Below are 17016 nucleotides of genomic sequence, written 5' to 3'. Positions count from 1 at the left end.
CTCCAGCTGATGCTTCACGTCCCTAATCGGAATTTTTCCTGGGTCTTGGGCTGGATTTTGTCCTAGCCAATGCTCCGTGGTTCTGCCCTTGCTGCCAAAGTGTGCTCTCCTTGTGGTATAGTCTAGGATGCATCTTTGCTCTTGTAGCCAGGGCTGGCCGAGGATGACCCCCTCCTCAATTTGATTGGTTACTATGAAGAGTGTGGGGTGTACTCCTGCCCTCGTTTTTAGGGGCAGCTGGATGTCCCCTTCTACCAGAATCTCTTTAGTTGGGTCTGCCAGCAGTACTTTGGCCGTAGCTGGCTGGACACAGTGTCTTTGCTCTAACGATACTTGGCAAGAGTGGATGAAATTTGCCGTTGCAGCTGAGTCGAGGAGAGCTATTATCTCTTGGTCCCCTATTGCTACTACGATTCTAGGCATTGGTTGAGTGACATCATCATTCCCCGTACACCGAAGGGTGGAGACCGTTACTGTCCTGTCGGGTTGGCTGGTCCCCTGGTCCTTCCCGCTTGCTCGTTTCCCTGGTGGGGAGTGGGGGCCAATTGCCCTTTCGCCTTCTCTTGCGAGTTAGTGTCGTTTTTCCGGGTTGGACAGTCTTTGTTCAGGTGGAAACCCGGGCAAAACCAACATCGGGGCAGCCTGTACTGGGCAGGCTGCTCAGAGGGCCTTGCCAGGCCTGGGCCTTTCTGGGTGGGGCCTGTGCTCATGGGTATTGGCCTGGGATTTCCAATGGTCTGTTTGCTAGGCCTGTCTCTTTCTAGTGCCCTTGCCCTGTCCACCAATTCTTCGATATTTGTAGCTAGGGGGGCTCGTAGGAACGAGCGGATGTTTGGTTGTAAAAGCTCTATGATACACGGGATGCCTGCTTCTGGGGGATGCTCCGGGTGTAGGCGCCTGTATATCTGCATCTTCTTCCGGATAAATATTTCCGCTTCCTCTTGTGGGGCCTGTTCTTTGCTATAGAACTGGCGGTTTAGGTCTGCCATCAGCTCCGTCCCTGCATATTTAGAGGTGAGCCGGGTCCTCAATTCCTCCCAACTTGTTACAAAATCTCCGTACGTGCCCCACCACTGGGCCGCATTTCCTTTCAGTTGGCGGCGGCCATACTGGAGACAGTGCCGACGGGGGATTCCTACCTCTTCCAACTGGTTTTCACATTGTTCCAGGAAGTCTTTGGGGTTCTCGTGGGACAGTCCGTTAAATTCGGGTAGCATTAGGCTTCCTATTCCATTATTGGGTAACTGGGAGTTGGGCCGCGTGACTAGAGGTCGTTGCGCTCTGCAGTCTAGGCATCTGTATTCTAGCCCCGCAATGTTAATTACTTCCTCCCTCCATCCTAGACACACCATATGGTAGGTTTGCGAGCAATTCTCGCAGGTGACTCGTGTGTTCCCTGTCCCATCGCAAGTGGGTAGTGCACATTTTCTTGCCTGCAATCGGCAGTCCGCACATCTGTACTCCATTCCTTCCCATTCTCGGGCTTCATCTGTCCACCCAAGGCATCTGCCGTGAAATTGCCTGATGCAGGTGTTGCATTCGAGGTAATATTCCCCTTCTCCATTACAGCTGGGTGCAGGGCACTTTTGTAATGCCTCCAAGGTCTGTGGTGGATTTGAACCACGTTCTTGTGGGCTAGGTGCGGCCATGATTGCTTCGAGTATTGTTTTCTGGGCGCCACTGAGTTTTGGTCAGTCTCAGAACTGTCTTTGAAGCTATTTGGTTATCTCAGGGGGCAGCGGTGGGTGGCCGTCTACTGGCGCATCCAAAAAAAATGGCCCCACGTTGGGCGCCACTAATTGTCGCGTGACACTCTCTAATCGGGGTGTCCCCTGCTCCAATTTTGGCTGCCTATGGGGGTTGCTAGTGGTGCTATCTATGCCGGGTCAATGGAGGTTCCTTGGTGGGGTAGGGGGGAATGGCCGTATGAGTTCAGGGGGGTAGCCCCACCTAGGCAGGCCTTGTAGATGGGCGTCAGAGCCGCCGAGCGATATGGTGGAGGGGCGGCTCTTCTCCAACGTTATCCCTTTAGGGGGAGGGGATGGACTCGGGTTGACCCGGGTGGGGGCCGGGAAGAAGACCTCCGTCTGGCGGGGACCAACGGTCTTCTGTCGGCGGGCTGCTGCTGCTCGGTCCCGAGCCTTCGTGTATACCCACGGGGCGGGGACTGATGAATCTCCCTCCACGGGTATTGGCCGTGGGTTGGAGGGGGGTAAGGCACTGCCGTTCGGTAAAGGCCTCGGGGTCTGCTTAGCCCCCTGCCCTCGATAGAAATACGACATGGGTTGCTGGTTGCTTACCCACAGAGAGTCTGGCGGCTCTGGTGATCGCTGAAGTGGCCGCTCTTCCTTGGGTCGAGGGCAGTATGGCGAGCTGGTCGGCTGGCAGGCGGTGGGTGACTTGGTGGGCTCTCCCTCTCCCGAATGAAAAGCTCGGTATGCTCGTAGCACAAACTTTATTCGCTAGCTCTGGGAGTCGCAGCCTCTCCCCTACAGGCTACATATACTGACACTGTATTACTAGCTACGGCCTGTAACTAGGCAGGTCCTGGCTCGAACGATAACACTCACACCTCGGCGAATTCCTCTCCCTATCTGCTCTCGGTCCTCACGTCGACGGGTTCGAGTCCCGGAGTCCTCTTGTAGTGGTGGCACGGTGAGAGAGAGACCTCGGCGGCCGTGGTGCCACTGGGACACCAACTGCCTTCCTGGGCCAAGGGCTGGCCCTTTTATACCCATCCTGAGGGCCTGGGCGTGACGTCGGAGGGCGAGGGATTCCGGGAATTGCCGGCCGCTTCCCGGAATTCCAGGCAGCAGTAGTGCCGTGCGCAAAATGCTGGCCTGGAGGGAGAGGGGTAGGCGGGGTGGCGGCCGGTCGGGGTGGAGGAGGGTGCGGAGGGAAGAGGCTGCGCGCGCACTCGGCCGGCCTGGTGGGAGAGGGGGTAGGCGGGAGGTAGCGGCTGGTCGGGGGGTGTCGGCCAGCTCCGCCGGCGCTCGGCCTGTTTGCTCCGGGCAACCAGAGACGCGGGAGTCGTCGCCCTGGCAACGGGCGACGCGAGCGTGGCCGGGCGGTGACAGCCGTGATGGCCATCTGGCGCGGCCCGCACACGTGTTTAGGAAGGAAGGGGCTGACGGCTTCGAGATTACAGCCGTGCGCGGCACGTCGCACGTCAAGGGAAGTGTTTTGATGATGTGGAGGCCGTAAATTCAGGGTACTCAAGGATATCAAAGTTGAAGAGTTCAAAAGGTGCTTCAAACAGTGGGGAAAAAAACTTGACAAGTGCATCGCATCTAATGGAGAGTACTTTGAAGGTGACTGAAAGAATTTTGTAAAAGAAAAGTAATAAATAAAAATTTTATGTCAAAAATCAGATATTTATTTTTGCGTCCCCCCCTCGTAGGTGTTCAGATGTTTTTTTCCACATAGTCCAGCAGAAAGATAAGGGAAAGTGTCTGTGCCTGACAATCGTTGACAAGCAGTTATTAACAGAAGATAAATAAAGTTTTAATCACCATAATTTCAAATTATGCAGCATTGAAAAAAGTTTTCATAATATAAACATTAAGTTAAGCATGACAGTCACAGAACACAAACAGGTGGAAGTTGTAAGTGTAGAAGCAAGACTAAAAAATAGGCTGAGCTAGACAATTCATTCTATACATTACTCTCTCTCATCCTCCTTTGAGCAACAACACCATGAGCACCCTAAGAACAGTCATTCAAGACAACCTGTCACAAGATAAGTAGCAGGTGTAAGCTTTTAACACTTGCATATAATCCTAGCTTATATGATGAAAATACAGTACATAATAAAACTTATTTCATGCAGCAATCACAACTTGCCCCAGTAGCCTAGTGTCTTGTTTGTACCCACTACAATGTAGAAGTAGACTTTCTAAGCATGTTTGTACTTACCTATATATTTTTTCATATTCAAAAAACTGATCAAACAGAAAATACTCATAAAGTGAATTAAAGTCTTAATGTGTGTTGCTGTTTATCGACTGTATGAGTGTTGGTAACAAGACTAAATCTTCAAGAACATGCACCAAACTCTTTTCTTTAAGTAAATAGCCGAAAACCTATACTAAAGAAATAACTTAAAAATTTCAGTCAAAAGTTTTTATCTCCTGTTAACAGTAATCAATCAGTGTGTTGTGAATTGTTACCATATCATATTGCCTAGCCGGGCCAACCTGGAATGTAACATGTTTATTTTGTGCAGCTGTGCAAAGAGGGTACAAATTAAGAGATAGTTTAATAAGTCATTAGTGTAGTTTATCACAACTTAGTGTCCTTTACTTCTTTAGGAACAGATACTTGCTATTTGTAACCCTCAAAATAGAACCAGAGCTTACCTTGATTCCTGGTTTCAACCAAATTATTGGGACAGGCTCAAACAGTATTTTGGGAAGTGATTCATTTAGTACTTTGAGGCGTCTGTCCCATCTGGCTCCTTCTAGGAACAGTCCCTGGAAACAAAACAGTGAGCTCAGGACATCACGTAACACCTGTGACATGCACAGCTAAGTCAAGTCTCCATCTGAAAGTCTTACCTCGATTAAGACACTGATGCCATCCTTTTGCTGCTTGCAAAATAGCAAACAAACATGAATTTCTCATAGAATAAAAAATATTTAGCAAAGCTGCATGTGTGACTTGAAAAGACAAATATCAATAAAACACTACTCAACGTTCTGTTAACAGAAATATATTTCATTTGATTTAATTTTGGTAAATATTCATTTTTAATTGCACAAAAGGTCAAATCCAGGAACTCTTTCTGGGGGGGGAAACACATGCCCCGTGGCCCCTCCCAAAATCCGCCTATGATTGCACATATATATTTTAGATATTCAGAATGGACAAAGGCTTACTGCTACAACCAAGTACTATATTTACCCGCGTATGGGTAGCAGATTTTATGCCGATTTTTTGTTTGGTAAAATTTACTACAAACCATATGCATATTTCCCATCTTGGGTGTAAAAAAAAATTAACAATGTATTAACAATAATTTACCGAGAATCAGACTCAAAGCTATTGAGGCAATTTCTCAGCTGGTCTGACCTGTAATGTAACAGCTCCGGTAGGAAGAGCTATCAGAGAGGAAAGTTGCAGAAGTCTAAGCATCATACACTATACTGCTCCCATGTTGAGATGCTAATTGCGAGGGAGAAAAACCACAAACCATCATGACAAAAAAAAAACTCAGAAAATATGTGTTACACATCTTTATGTTCACCACAGAGGTCAAGAGAATAAGTGAGCAATGCGTTACCTTGCAGAAAGCCCCGAACTCAGGACTGGCCGTGCTGTCTGAGTCGTAGTCCGTGATCTCGAACTGGAAGCCCAGCTGGTCAATGGGGATGACGTGTTTGCGGGCAAAATTCTGCAGCACGCCCGTAAGAAAAGACTGGGTGAAGAAGAAGCCCGAGATCCAGAACACGGTTGGTGCACCTTGATCAATCCAGTCTTGGAAAAACTTGAGCCTGTTGGAGCAACACAAGCATCTCAGTACATTATGGCGCATTCACAAAAATTCAAGATATTTCAAAACAACACTTGAACAGTTTCAGCCTATAACTCATGTAACATCTTTTACATTGCCTGTTTGGAACTCACTCAAGTTGGTAGCTTATTTAATTAAATTATTCAGAGGACCCTTATGTGAATGAAAATGTTGAGAGTTCTGAAGTGAGATGTAGTCCAGCATGGTAGCAGTGGGAGGCAGTGGTGTATCATCAGGGTAGGTACAGATGCGAGCAAACTTTGAGGTGTACTGCTCTTCTCAAGAGAGAGTATTTTACTATATATTCATACCCACTACTCTCAACACGGAACAAGGGATGGCTGAATGAATCAAGAGCATGCAGTCTCATTAAAAACCGGACACATTAGAAAAAAAAATGAGAGGTTCTGAGAATGGAACACTGAAGAAATGAATGTTTGTAAAACATAGAAGCACCTAAAACATCCCACGAAATCATGGCAAAGTTGTAACATAGCACAATTCCTGTCCCCCTGCTAATGAAAACACTTTAGCTAAGAATGTGTGATGTGGCTTATGTTTTATGAATATTCATGATTATTTTATAATCATGTTTCATCTAGTATTATGCATAGAAATTTAAGGTACTTTGTTTATGGTAAAAAAATTTAATTTTGATAGTTATTCATTTTGGTTAGGTTCTCCATAATGTTGAATGTGTTGTTTTTATTATTCTTCCATTGCTGTTGGTTTGGTCAGTTAAATTAAACAAGTGTGTTAACCCTTTCACTGCTATTGACGAGGAGGGTAGGAGCTCACTATGTTGTTGCTAAGCTGTGTTTGTAGGTGTTGCACCCTCTGTGCTGAACAAATTTTTTATGAAATCATAAAATTCAGATCCTTCTGTTTGATCGCACTGGCGAAGTTAAATATTTTATATATAATTTTTATTTTTGGAATTTTATTATTTTCAATTAGTTTTTTTTTTAATTTTTAAATTTATAATTTTAAATTTTTTTATTTTTTTTTATTTTAATAACTTTTTGTGTTCTTATGTTATCTTTTATATGGAGGTATATGTACATAAAATAAACCACAAATCTTCAAAAGTTTGCTTTTGTGTGGTATATCTCAAAGCAAGGCACAATACATAGTGAAGTATCACAGGTCTTGCAGCAGTAGCGAGTTTCCTTACATTTCTTGTTCTTTGTGCATACTATACATTTCCTTGTTGGATTTTTCTTAGACGTCATCTCTAATACTGATGGGAAATGTCTTCCGACAAGTCTGGTTGGATGTTCTTTGTTTGATCGCCTGCCACTTTGAACAGTTTTTCTCTCTTTTGAATGTTTTTCGAGAATTTCTCTTATGAGAGCAAGCTGAAATTGGGCTATTGTTACATTTTTTCCAGTCACTGTTTTGTACAGAATATAAGAATTCAGTACTGCAATGTCTAGGAGGTGAAAGAAAACCTTCTTGTACCATTTTACAGATTTTCGTACACTCTCGATACAGGTGATGATCATGTCAGAACTATCAACTGCTCCCATGTTTTCGTTGTAGTCCACGATGCACTTTGGTTTCATTACCTTTTCTCCATTTTTGCGCGAAATCTCCATCATATCGGCACTATGGCATGTTGTCTACATGTGAACCTCTCATCGATCACACCACTTTAGCGCTAATAATTTTTCAGACGACCTGAAAGTAGCTTCTCCTTTCTTCAGCTTTTCGTCCATTTTGGGCATTTGCTTCCTTGTTTTTCTGACTGTGCCACATGCATTTGTACCATTCCTATGTAGCCATTCAAAAAGGGTAGGACTTTGAGTACCAATTATCAAGATAAACAGTGTGTCCTTTTTGCAGGTATGGTTTCAGTAATGTTGCCACAACATTGCCAGATTTTCCTAGGTTCAATCCTGCCTCTTCAATGTCAGACACAGCACCAGTGTAGATTATAAAATCTAGCACAAAACCACTGTCACAATCACACAATACAAATATTTTTATACCAAAACGACTTCTTTTTGAGGGAATGTATTGCTTGAAAGATAATCTTCCCTTGAAGAGCAGGCCCATTTACTGAGGCGGGAATGCTCAGATGGAGAGGTGCTTTCAACAATGAAATCAAAGTATCTATTAGTTTCTGTAGCAATATGCTCCATAACTGACTTTGAAAAAAAAATGGTAAAAAAAATCACTAACGTTTTCAGCTTCAGTCAAACAAGTTTGATTACCAGAACTTTTTTCTTCAAAATAATGAATATTAGGCACAAATTCACCCTGTGTCCAAGCTATTTCTTCTGGTCTTATTTTTTTTGCTGTTGGTTCGTATTCCTGCTCTTCATCGCTCGTTTCACTTTCTGACTGTGAACTAGGGAATCTTTGCTTCGCTGGTGATCGTGACGTCAACGTGGAAGGTCCTGGTTGTGATTTATCAGATTCCCAGCCATCGTTCCTGCTTGAAATGCTACTCACATCGTCGCCATCACTATCTGCAAGCATTGCTAGCAGTTCCTCATTTGTGTATTTTTTTCGTGCCATGGGTAAATACTACAAAGAACTAAATCAAAATTTCACATACCGTTTATACAGAACCACTAAAAATACGATCCTCTTCAAAGAACCAAAAACATGATCAACTGAAACAACTATCAATAACAAGTAGGCCTTCAGTTTACTCCTAAAGAATTAAAAACAGCGCGAGTTTCGTTATTTCTGCGACCAAACAAGACATACACAATAAGGTGTGAAAATATTTCCCGAGCTCGAAAAAAATAGTAATATAAGCGCTATCTATGAGTGAACAAAAAAAAATAACTGTCCGAGTTGTAAAGTACAAACACGACACAATCGACTACTGTTCTCTCGAGCATACACACGCGATGCGACACGTACACACTCTGTTGGGAAAGAAAACAGTTACAGTATCTATACTCTCAAACCTCGAATGCAGGCCACGAAGATCGATAAACACTACATAAGTTTCAGAAACGGCCACTAGATAGTGTTGGTTTATAGACGTACTTATATGTCTGTAGCAGTGAAAGCGAAAGTAGCGAGACGAATATAGTTGTCCTTCGCACAGGCAATGCTATTTAGATAGGACGGATATATTCGTCCTTAGCACACACAGGACACAATTTACGTACGAATATATTCGTCTGTAGCAGTGAAAGGGTTAATTACAATGGACAGTGTCTGGTTTACTAATTTACTTTGCTGTAAACTTTAAGCAGCAGAAAGAAAGAAAGAGGTGCGAAACTCTGGTGCCAAAAAGTTATTTTTCCTGTCTCGAGTTAGTGCGTCATTGGTAGGTCTGTGCGAATATTCAAATTTGCATACATAAAAATGAATAGTTTATTATTTGTATTTGATTTGATTTCAAATACGTACTAACACTTAGAAAAAAATTAATATTCATTCATTTATGAACAATGATGTGCAGAATCTTTTAAGTCTGGAAAAATTTCGGGACCACAGAAGATATTCTCGTCGGACGGGACAAAATTTCCACAGAATTTTCGTACCGTTTTAGGGACATTTATATGGACTTTTTTGCTACATCTTGCCACGTTAATTTTAAGAAGACTGTAATAAAGCCGCATTTAATACAGTTAATTCGGAACCATTACTAACACCCATGTTATCAGCTAAAGCATATTTTGGAAAAAAGAGCCCGGCGGGTCATTAAAATAGATTATAACTGACAACAAACTGATAAACTGATAAGGATAAATACGTGTCGTAAAAATCAAAACACTGTGCTAGTGTTAAAGTTGACAGTTTTCAGATCAGAGTGTACAAACACAGCCAGCGATGAGATTAGTTTCATTTATAACGGGGCGGTGAAGAGGAGAAACTTGTATAGATCTCATGGAAAACATCTGGTCGCTTACTCACAGCAAAGACTCCTAAAGCATTATAACCTACAACAACGTTTTTCTATTGGATAATGTACAGTGAACGATGACAACCACCGAATACAGGCTCACAAGTAATTGATTCACTATTTAGTAAGATTAACTGGAACTGAATATTAATGATAATCAGGATGTCCAAAAATATTTGCAATACAATTTCTCTAACTTTACAAGACCAAAATTACAAATTTCCTTGACTAATTTTTGTTTTCGAATAATTGTTTGTATTTTGCAATTTTTGAAAGAAAGAAATAAAGAAAATCTAGCCTACACTTCCCCATAGCTGGCCTAGTTCAAAAAGAACCTTGCATTCACCATTTTATAGTGTGTATGACCATGCACTAAAACAACGTAAAAAAATGCTTTCACAGTCGAAGTAAATGAAGACAGGAGAACAGCATTTTCCCCTCAAATCACTATCACTAAGGAATTTCCAAGATTTTTCCAGGATTTAACTCTTTTGTTGAGGAAAGTGTAGTGGTCAGCGTCGAGCAGTCATGTGTTCCTGGGAGAGGAAAAGAAAAGAAAGAGAAAAGAAAAAAAAGAAAAAAACACAATACATATGTAAATACACGTTTCATTGGAGAACAAAAGACCCTCCATTTAGAGTCATCAATTTTACAAATGGCAGCACCAAAGAAACCACATACATGCATCGTGGCACAGGAAAACATCCCGTTTGAAAAAAAAAAGGTGGCATGCAGCAAGTTAAGCAATACTTCCTTGCATTCGAGATACGTCGAACAATGCAGTTTGTTCAGTGACTTAAAAAAAGGACCATTTGTATTATATTTCTCATTTGTTTGTGCTCGGAGCGTGGACATGCAACAGTGTTTTTTTCTTTTTGTCGTTGGTTTGGATGCGGACGAAACTTTCTCCTTGCTTGTGTGTCCAGTAAAAATTAAGATGGCCGCCTAGACACAAGTTGGTGCTGGGCGCTGCTAGAAATCACCAATTTTCGGGGTGATTTCTTTAACTTCCGTAGTCACGGAACACAGTGGAAGAGTTAGAGTGCGGAGAGTGCACTCGCCTGGCGACCAGGTCGGCCACGTAACTGCCCAGCGGCTTGAGGGAGGGGTAGGAGTGGGCGGCCCAGGCCCGGGGCACCCGCCCCACCAGCAAGGAGGCGTGCACGTCCTCCACCTCGGGCGACATCACCGTGAGCCCCGCGACAGCCCGCTGCACCTCGCGGAGCGTGTTGCCGATCACCTCCACCAGCGGGTTGAACCTGAACAGCTCCTGCAACAACATCACCTGCTTTCAGGTACTGCTAGCCACTTGCGACGAGACCGCAAAACCATCCGACAAGCTCGCGATACACCGTGCAGCACAGATGAGCAAGTTAAATAACCAAATACGTAGATATAGCAGCTAAATAAATCTGAACTCATGAAATTATTCAGAATTTTATTTTCAAAGGGCATTATTTACTTAGCATCTAGTTTGAACTTGAATTCAATGACTAAATAAATACAGTAGAATCTCGTTATAGCGAGCACGGTAATAGCGAGAACACGGCTATAACGAGGTATTTTTGAGGAATTTACGGCGTGATCGCTTGAAGCGCGCATTTGTTATTTGTCTGCCTTATCTCCACCCCTCTCGCTCGCCACTAGACATCTTGCCGTTGACGCCTGTCACATTCTTCAGCCTTGCAGTAGCCACCTAAGTGCGTGGCTTTAAAAATAGAATCCCGTCCTTTCTTTCTTTTATCAAACTTCCGTTAGTTATCTGTGCCGTGTGTAGCCAAAGTTTGAGATTGGAACAGAAACAACATAAGAAAGTATTTTTTTAAATTAGAAATATGTATGTTTTTGTTTTTATAATCGCGTATTTTCACGTTTTTTTTGGTTGTTATCTTAAAAGAGATAATATTAAAAAGCCGCTCTAATGAGATTTAATTGTTTCTTGGTTAACAAAAACTATTAATTGTTTATATTCTATTTATTATTATTTACGCGACGTCATTCTGTACGCGTACGCAATACGACTGGATTCGTTGCTGCAACATAACACAGCAAATTATGCGGTATCAGAAGTAACGAGTAACGTAACGATAGTAACGAGTACTAATTGTTATAGTAACGAATACATACGGGTACGCATTTTTTCGTTACTTTTACACCTCTAGTAGGCACTACAGTATTTATTTCCGAATCGCTAGGACAGTTTTCTTGTAACTTTTGTTTCGGTCAGTTGTTGGGGTATTTGTCCGGGAAAGGGGTGGTGATGGTTTGAGTTTAATCCCAAATTTATTTTCTAAAAATGTTGACAGGTTTCTTTAAATGAAAAAGTATAGTTTTCCAGCGACTATTTCGTTTGAGGCGTACGTGCGTTGCCGCAGCCGCACTCCTGCTTTTTTGTAAGGAATTAAATCGTCGCGCTACACTAGCACCACCTGTTTGCAACATCCCGAACCAACATGGCCGCCAGCAGACTGCCCGCGTCGGCAATAGATAGCAGCACAATGCTGCGTCGGCCGCGGGCTGAGATGCTATACTTACGTGGCGTGGTAGGGTATTCTGGTTATTTTGACGCAATCGTTGATCGCATCCGTACTTGTGGGGTATCGTTTTAAAGAGAATTCACACATCTGCTCACAGAAATTAAGATTTCGTTAATATAACCTGTTATTTTCCAATTATACAGGTTTAAACACAATTTTTATGCTATTTTCGGTTAATTTTTATTTTTTGGGGGCCAAAATCTGGCCAATTCGGTTATAGCGAGGACACAGTTATAGCGAGGATCAAACCCGGAACCGTGACACCTCGCTATAACGGGACTCTAGTGTAGTAATCAAATGAATTTGGTTAGTTTTATAATACCTCTCTTATTAAGTTGGTTTTTACATTTCCATCATTGGTACATTTTTGAAACACGCATGTTCGCAGAGTTACATTTTTAAAGTTATTCTTAGACAAGTTTATTAATTCTTCTTTTTTTAAATGCACCATATATCACTGTGAAAGTTACACTTTTTTTTTATTATTAGAGATCATAGTCTTTCGTAGCCAGTTATTAAACATTTCTTGGCAACATACTTGTAAGCAATGGCATGCCCAATGTTGCAGTCATTATCAAAGGTGATTAACAACTGAGGCCTGCTGTCCTGGTGCAATATTTACATAGGGATAGATCGCAGCTGTTCTTGTAGATCCCATGGTGGTTGAGCTGATGCTTCAACAATGTCATATAGATTCAGTTTCTGTTGAGAACAAATCAAAGAATTTTTGTAAGTGTGAAACCATGGTGTAAAATGGTGGGTTTCTCATATTTGCTCCACGGCTCACCCACTAATCTGTCAAGGCCCCACAAACACCTCATCACTCCTTATCGTTTATAATGACCCCGATGTGGACACGGCATTACGCCCCATGTCTAGTTCGTTCATTTATTCTGCAGGATTTAAGTGTTGTATGAAAGATGCGTTCCTCCGCTCTGTCCAACAGGAGAACGATTGGCCCCGAGAGTCGCCATCACCTGTCTCAGGATGGTGTTCATGGAGTTGTCGTACATCACGGGGTAGCGCCTCGCCACGCTCTCCACGTCGAACTGGGGCGGCAGTCGGGCGAGGATGTCGTCGGCCAGGTCCGAGGCCTTGGTCTCCCCGTCCCCGGCCCCCGCCCCACCCAGGATCTGCGGCTGGGTGAGCAGCGCCCCCAACAGCAGCTGCAATCACCCACGCCGGGCCTACTGCAGAGTACTCCAGCCATTACAACAAGGTGTTCAACTGCTTACTAGGTCTGGAAATTACAACGTTCAAACATTAAAACACATAATAATATTATTTGTATTGGATTCAAAATAATGAATATTCATTTGTATTCTAAGAATAGTGAAGTTGTTGCATATTAGACCTGATGTAACCAGCAACATTGAGCTGGAGTCACTGTTTTATACTGTAAATCTGTACATGCCCAGTTAAAATATATTAATGTGCATGATATAAGAAGCCAAATATGATTCCTACACATGCATTGTTCACAGCAGAATGATTAAAGTTTTAACTTCAGAATAATTGCAATCTGAATTTTTTTTTTTTTAAATTTATGTAAACAAAAGAAAACAAAAGCAGTTTACAGTCAATGAAAAAAAAAGCTAGAAATTTTAAAAATTCTTTGTTCAGTGTTGTTTTAGTATTTATAACCATTAATGTCAAACATTATTGCCATTGCATGAACCATGTACAGGTGTCTACTAAAAATCAGACTTTCAAAATAAAACTGCACTGTAATTGATATTCAAATTTTATATTTCCACAGGTCTACTGATGATATTTTTACTAAGACTAAATGACATTCTTTTCTACAGATTATTTCAAGTTGTAGAACACATAATTTCGACAGCAGTCATTAAAAGTATCAGAAATGTAGACCTCTTTCATTAATGATACAACAAAACAACTTGTAACGAAAATTTTACCTATATTTTGAATTTTCCAAAAAAATATATCCTAACTACTATAAAAACTATTGTTTTACTTAAAGAAATTACTATTCATGTAAAATCTCTTTCAAAAGTTATGAAATAAAGAAATTTATAGACAAGATCAGCTACTTAGAACACTGATTTATATTGATAAAGTGCTTGTTGAAAAATGAAGGAATACCTGCTGACCTCTATGAACATTACACATCTTCCCTGGTTCAGAAACATTAAAACAAAATTAGGTTGGTACTACAGTGGTGTAGGTACTCATGCTACTGGCAACAAAACTATAAGCTAATTTACTGCAAAATAATTAGTAGGGTAACTACAAGCATACTTGTTGTGTTTCATGGTTGTCTTTAGTGATGTCAGCATTCTCGTGAAGGCCAAACACTTCCGGGTGCACTCGGAGGGGCAAGCCGCTGATGTACTCCAAGATGCTCGCAAAGTCATTTGCCTCTTGCACACGGTACTTGCCACTTGAGGAGAAAGCATAGCTGAAAGTAACAAAACTATGTCAATTAAGAATAGTGAGGAATATGTGAAATGACTGTACATAATAAGTTTGCAATAGACGTAGCATGTTTGTTGCTTTCAACCATTGTTGTAGTTAAGTTTTACCTAATTGGAATAGGTTTGTTAAAGTTTCTGTTATGCATGTTTTCTTATGCTTGTTTAAGACCTAGTCCTTTTTGCCTCATGGTAATGTTGTTATCCGTTTTGGTATTTCAGGTCACAACAGAAGACAATGCTATCTATACTCTTGTTAAATCTTGCATAAAAATAATTTTAAAATATTTGGCTGCTTCGAAATATGTATGTCCTAACTTTAAAATTGGTATTCCAAGACACAAAAATAAGGCTTTAGGTGTTGAATATGCTACCCCTGTACTCTAACCATATTCCTAGTGAATGATGATAGGACATGACCAAACTCATAAAAGTCTAACAACCAAACTCATAAAAGTCTATAGAGCGTTTTCCCTATCTTACGAACATTCTGAATTACTTCCTGTGTACAGTGTACATCATACTATACACCTTACCTGACACTAAAACAGACAAAGTAAACCTGATTGTGCGAATACCACGGCTGACTGTCTTCCCGGAACTGAACTGGGTCAGATGAACTGATGGGGCTCAGCATTAATTTGGAAATGACATACATGAACTATGACAGTCTGGATGAGAAACCATTTTACTTAAAGTTTCTGGTGTCATCATAGCATTAGCTTTAGAGTGCTACATGCCCGCTATTTCAAATACAGTAGAACCTCATTTTTACGTACCCGCGATATACGAATTTCCGCGATTAACATATTTTTTTACATGCACTGTCAATTTCCCTATACTAATAATGCATTCTTTTCCCGCTTTGTGCAAAAGCATTTCCCACTGTTTACGTAGAATTAGTGCTGTATTTCATGGCAAACCATCGGAAAATTGAGAGAAAACAATAAATTCTCAAAATGAATAGCGTGAAGTTTAATTATTAAGCATTACTGCATGAGTGTATGGTCACCACAGCTTCGTTCGCCATTGTAAACAACTGTGCCACGTGCTATTGTACACCATATGGCCATGAACCAAACATATGGTGACATAAACATGAAAATTAATAAGTACTTTTCTTAGCGTTCCCCTTTAATCTTAAATGTATTATGCATGAAAATAAAGGTGAAAACTCACATTTTAAATACACAAAAGAGCGGATAACTGTTCCATTATTAAAATACGTTTTAAGCAACGTATGAGTATCCTATAAATATGGCGTCTTCGTGCATTTTCGGCGATGTTCATTTTAACACATTAGAAACATTCTAAAAAGTCAAATGGCTGCAATGAATATCCAAACAATGCAATGGCAATTTAACTTCTATTCCTCAACGTAAACAATTATATTGATGGTGGTAGCTATCGTTTTATAGTATTATTTCTCAAAAAATCTGAAATTAATAAAACTTTAACACGTAATTAAATACAAAGTTCAAAAATCAAATGTGTTACAAAATTTCAGCATCAAGTGGCTATATCAAGATGCTTCAACATTCTCATCTCTTACACAAGAACAGCAAATTTCATGTTTAACTTTCGGCAATAATGAAGAACTGAAATATTGGATATATGTATTTATAATTTTAATTATGTGAGATAGTGAAGTTATAGTTAATATATAAAAACGTAACCGTCTCTGAAATATTATTTAGTGTGGTATATATTTTCTTATTGTTTCCCATATAGTGAGATGATAAAAAAAATTTGAACATATCACTCATTTTGCGTTTTCCCGGTTTTTCCTGGTCCCTTGAAATATGTAAAAATGAAGTTCTACTGTAATTGTTAATTTAGTATTAATAGTTTTCCACTGTTTTCTTTTTTCTTCAAATGACCCATATGAGGCAATTATTTAAAGAGGTTTTAACTGCCTTTGGTAGACACTCATAAAGCAATCCATTCTTGTGGATTCGTGTATAACCTAGCAAGGATTTACAGTAAAAAGTTATCATGCATCATAACGTGGAGACACTAGCGAAAATTGAAAGCCCACGTGGAATATTTGAAAGATAAGGAGTGGACATACTGCCAAATTTATAGTTTTCACTTCAGGTAACTATGACAGAGAGGGGACCAGACTTGGTTAAGGCGACGGGAGCTCCACTTGTTGTTACACTCAGTGTAAGTGGGGTCCCGACAGGGAACCGAGCCGGGCCGGGACGAGGCTGGCTCACCGTGGCTGACGCAGCACGTCCTGGTTGTAGAAGGTGGAGAGCAGCGACAGCAGCAGGCGGCGGTCCTTGTCGTCGGTCACACGGCCCCCGTAGTTGCACTCCCCGGTCAGGTACAACAGAGCGTCCAGCGGTACTTCCTCGTACTCATTCAGGAACATCTGCGAGCGAGCATCATCTGCATCCCTAAACTCACGCCATGGCCATCAACACACTGTTTCTTTTATTTCCGCTTAACGTTTCATTGCAAGCCAGGTTACTACAGACGGTAACACGAGAAATAGTATGAAATAAATTGGCAACACGTTATATTAAGTAATCATCCCAGCATTTGCCTAACATGATTTTTGGAAAAAAATATGAAAAACCCAAAATAAGGTTGGCTGGATGGAAATTCCAACCCAGGTTTTCTAGCATGTGAGTCAAATGTATTAACCACTACATC

General features: G+C 41.3%; 1 protein-coding gene across 1 annotated transcript in view; it reads right to left on the bottom strand.

Moving 5' to 3' along the window:
- LOC134533172 (dynein axonemal heavy chain 3) overlaps positions 1–17016 on the bottom strand; it is a 182794-nt gene that overhangs the window by 7117 nt on the left and 158661 nt on the right. The window contains exons 64-69 of the mRNA XM_063370536.1: positions 16575–16732; positions 14183–14342; positions 12898–13086; positions 10445–10653; positions 5282–5492; positions 4359–4472 (exon numbers count right to left, since the gene is read on the bottom strand). Of these exons, the coding sequence (XP_063226606.1) occupies positions 4359–4472; positions 5282–5492; positions 10445–10653; positions 12898–13086; positions 14183–14342; positions 16575–16732 (1041 nt within the window). The remainder of the gene's footprint in view (positions 1–4358; positions 4473–5281; positions 5493–10444; positions 10654–12897; positions 13087–14182; positions 14343–16574; positions 16733–17016) is intronic.

This window comes from Bacillus rossius, chromosome 6 (genome assembly GCF_032445375.1).
Source record: "Bacillus rossius redtenbacheri isolate Brsri chromosome 6, Brsri_v3, whole genome shotgun sequence".
Taxonomy (NCBI): Eukaryota; Metazoa; Arthropoda; class Insecta; order Phasmatodea; family Bacillidae; genus Bacillus; species Bacillus rossius.
The sequence above is the reverse complement of the archived record's forward strand: the minus strand, read 5'-3'. Positions and strand labels throughout refer to the sequence as shown.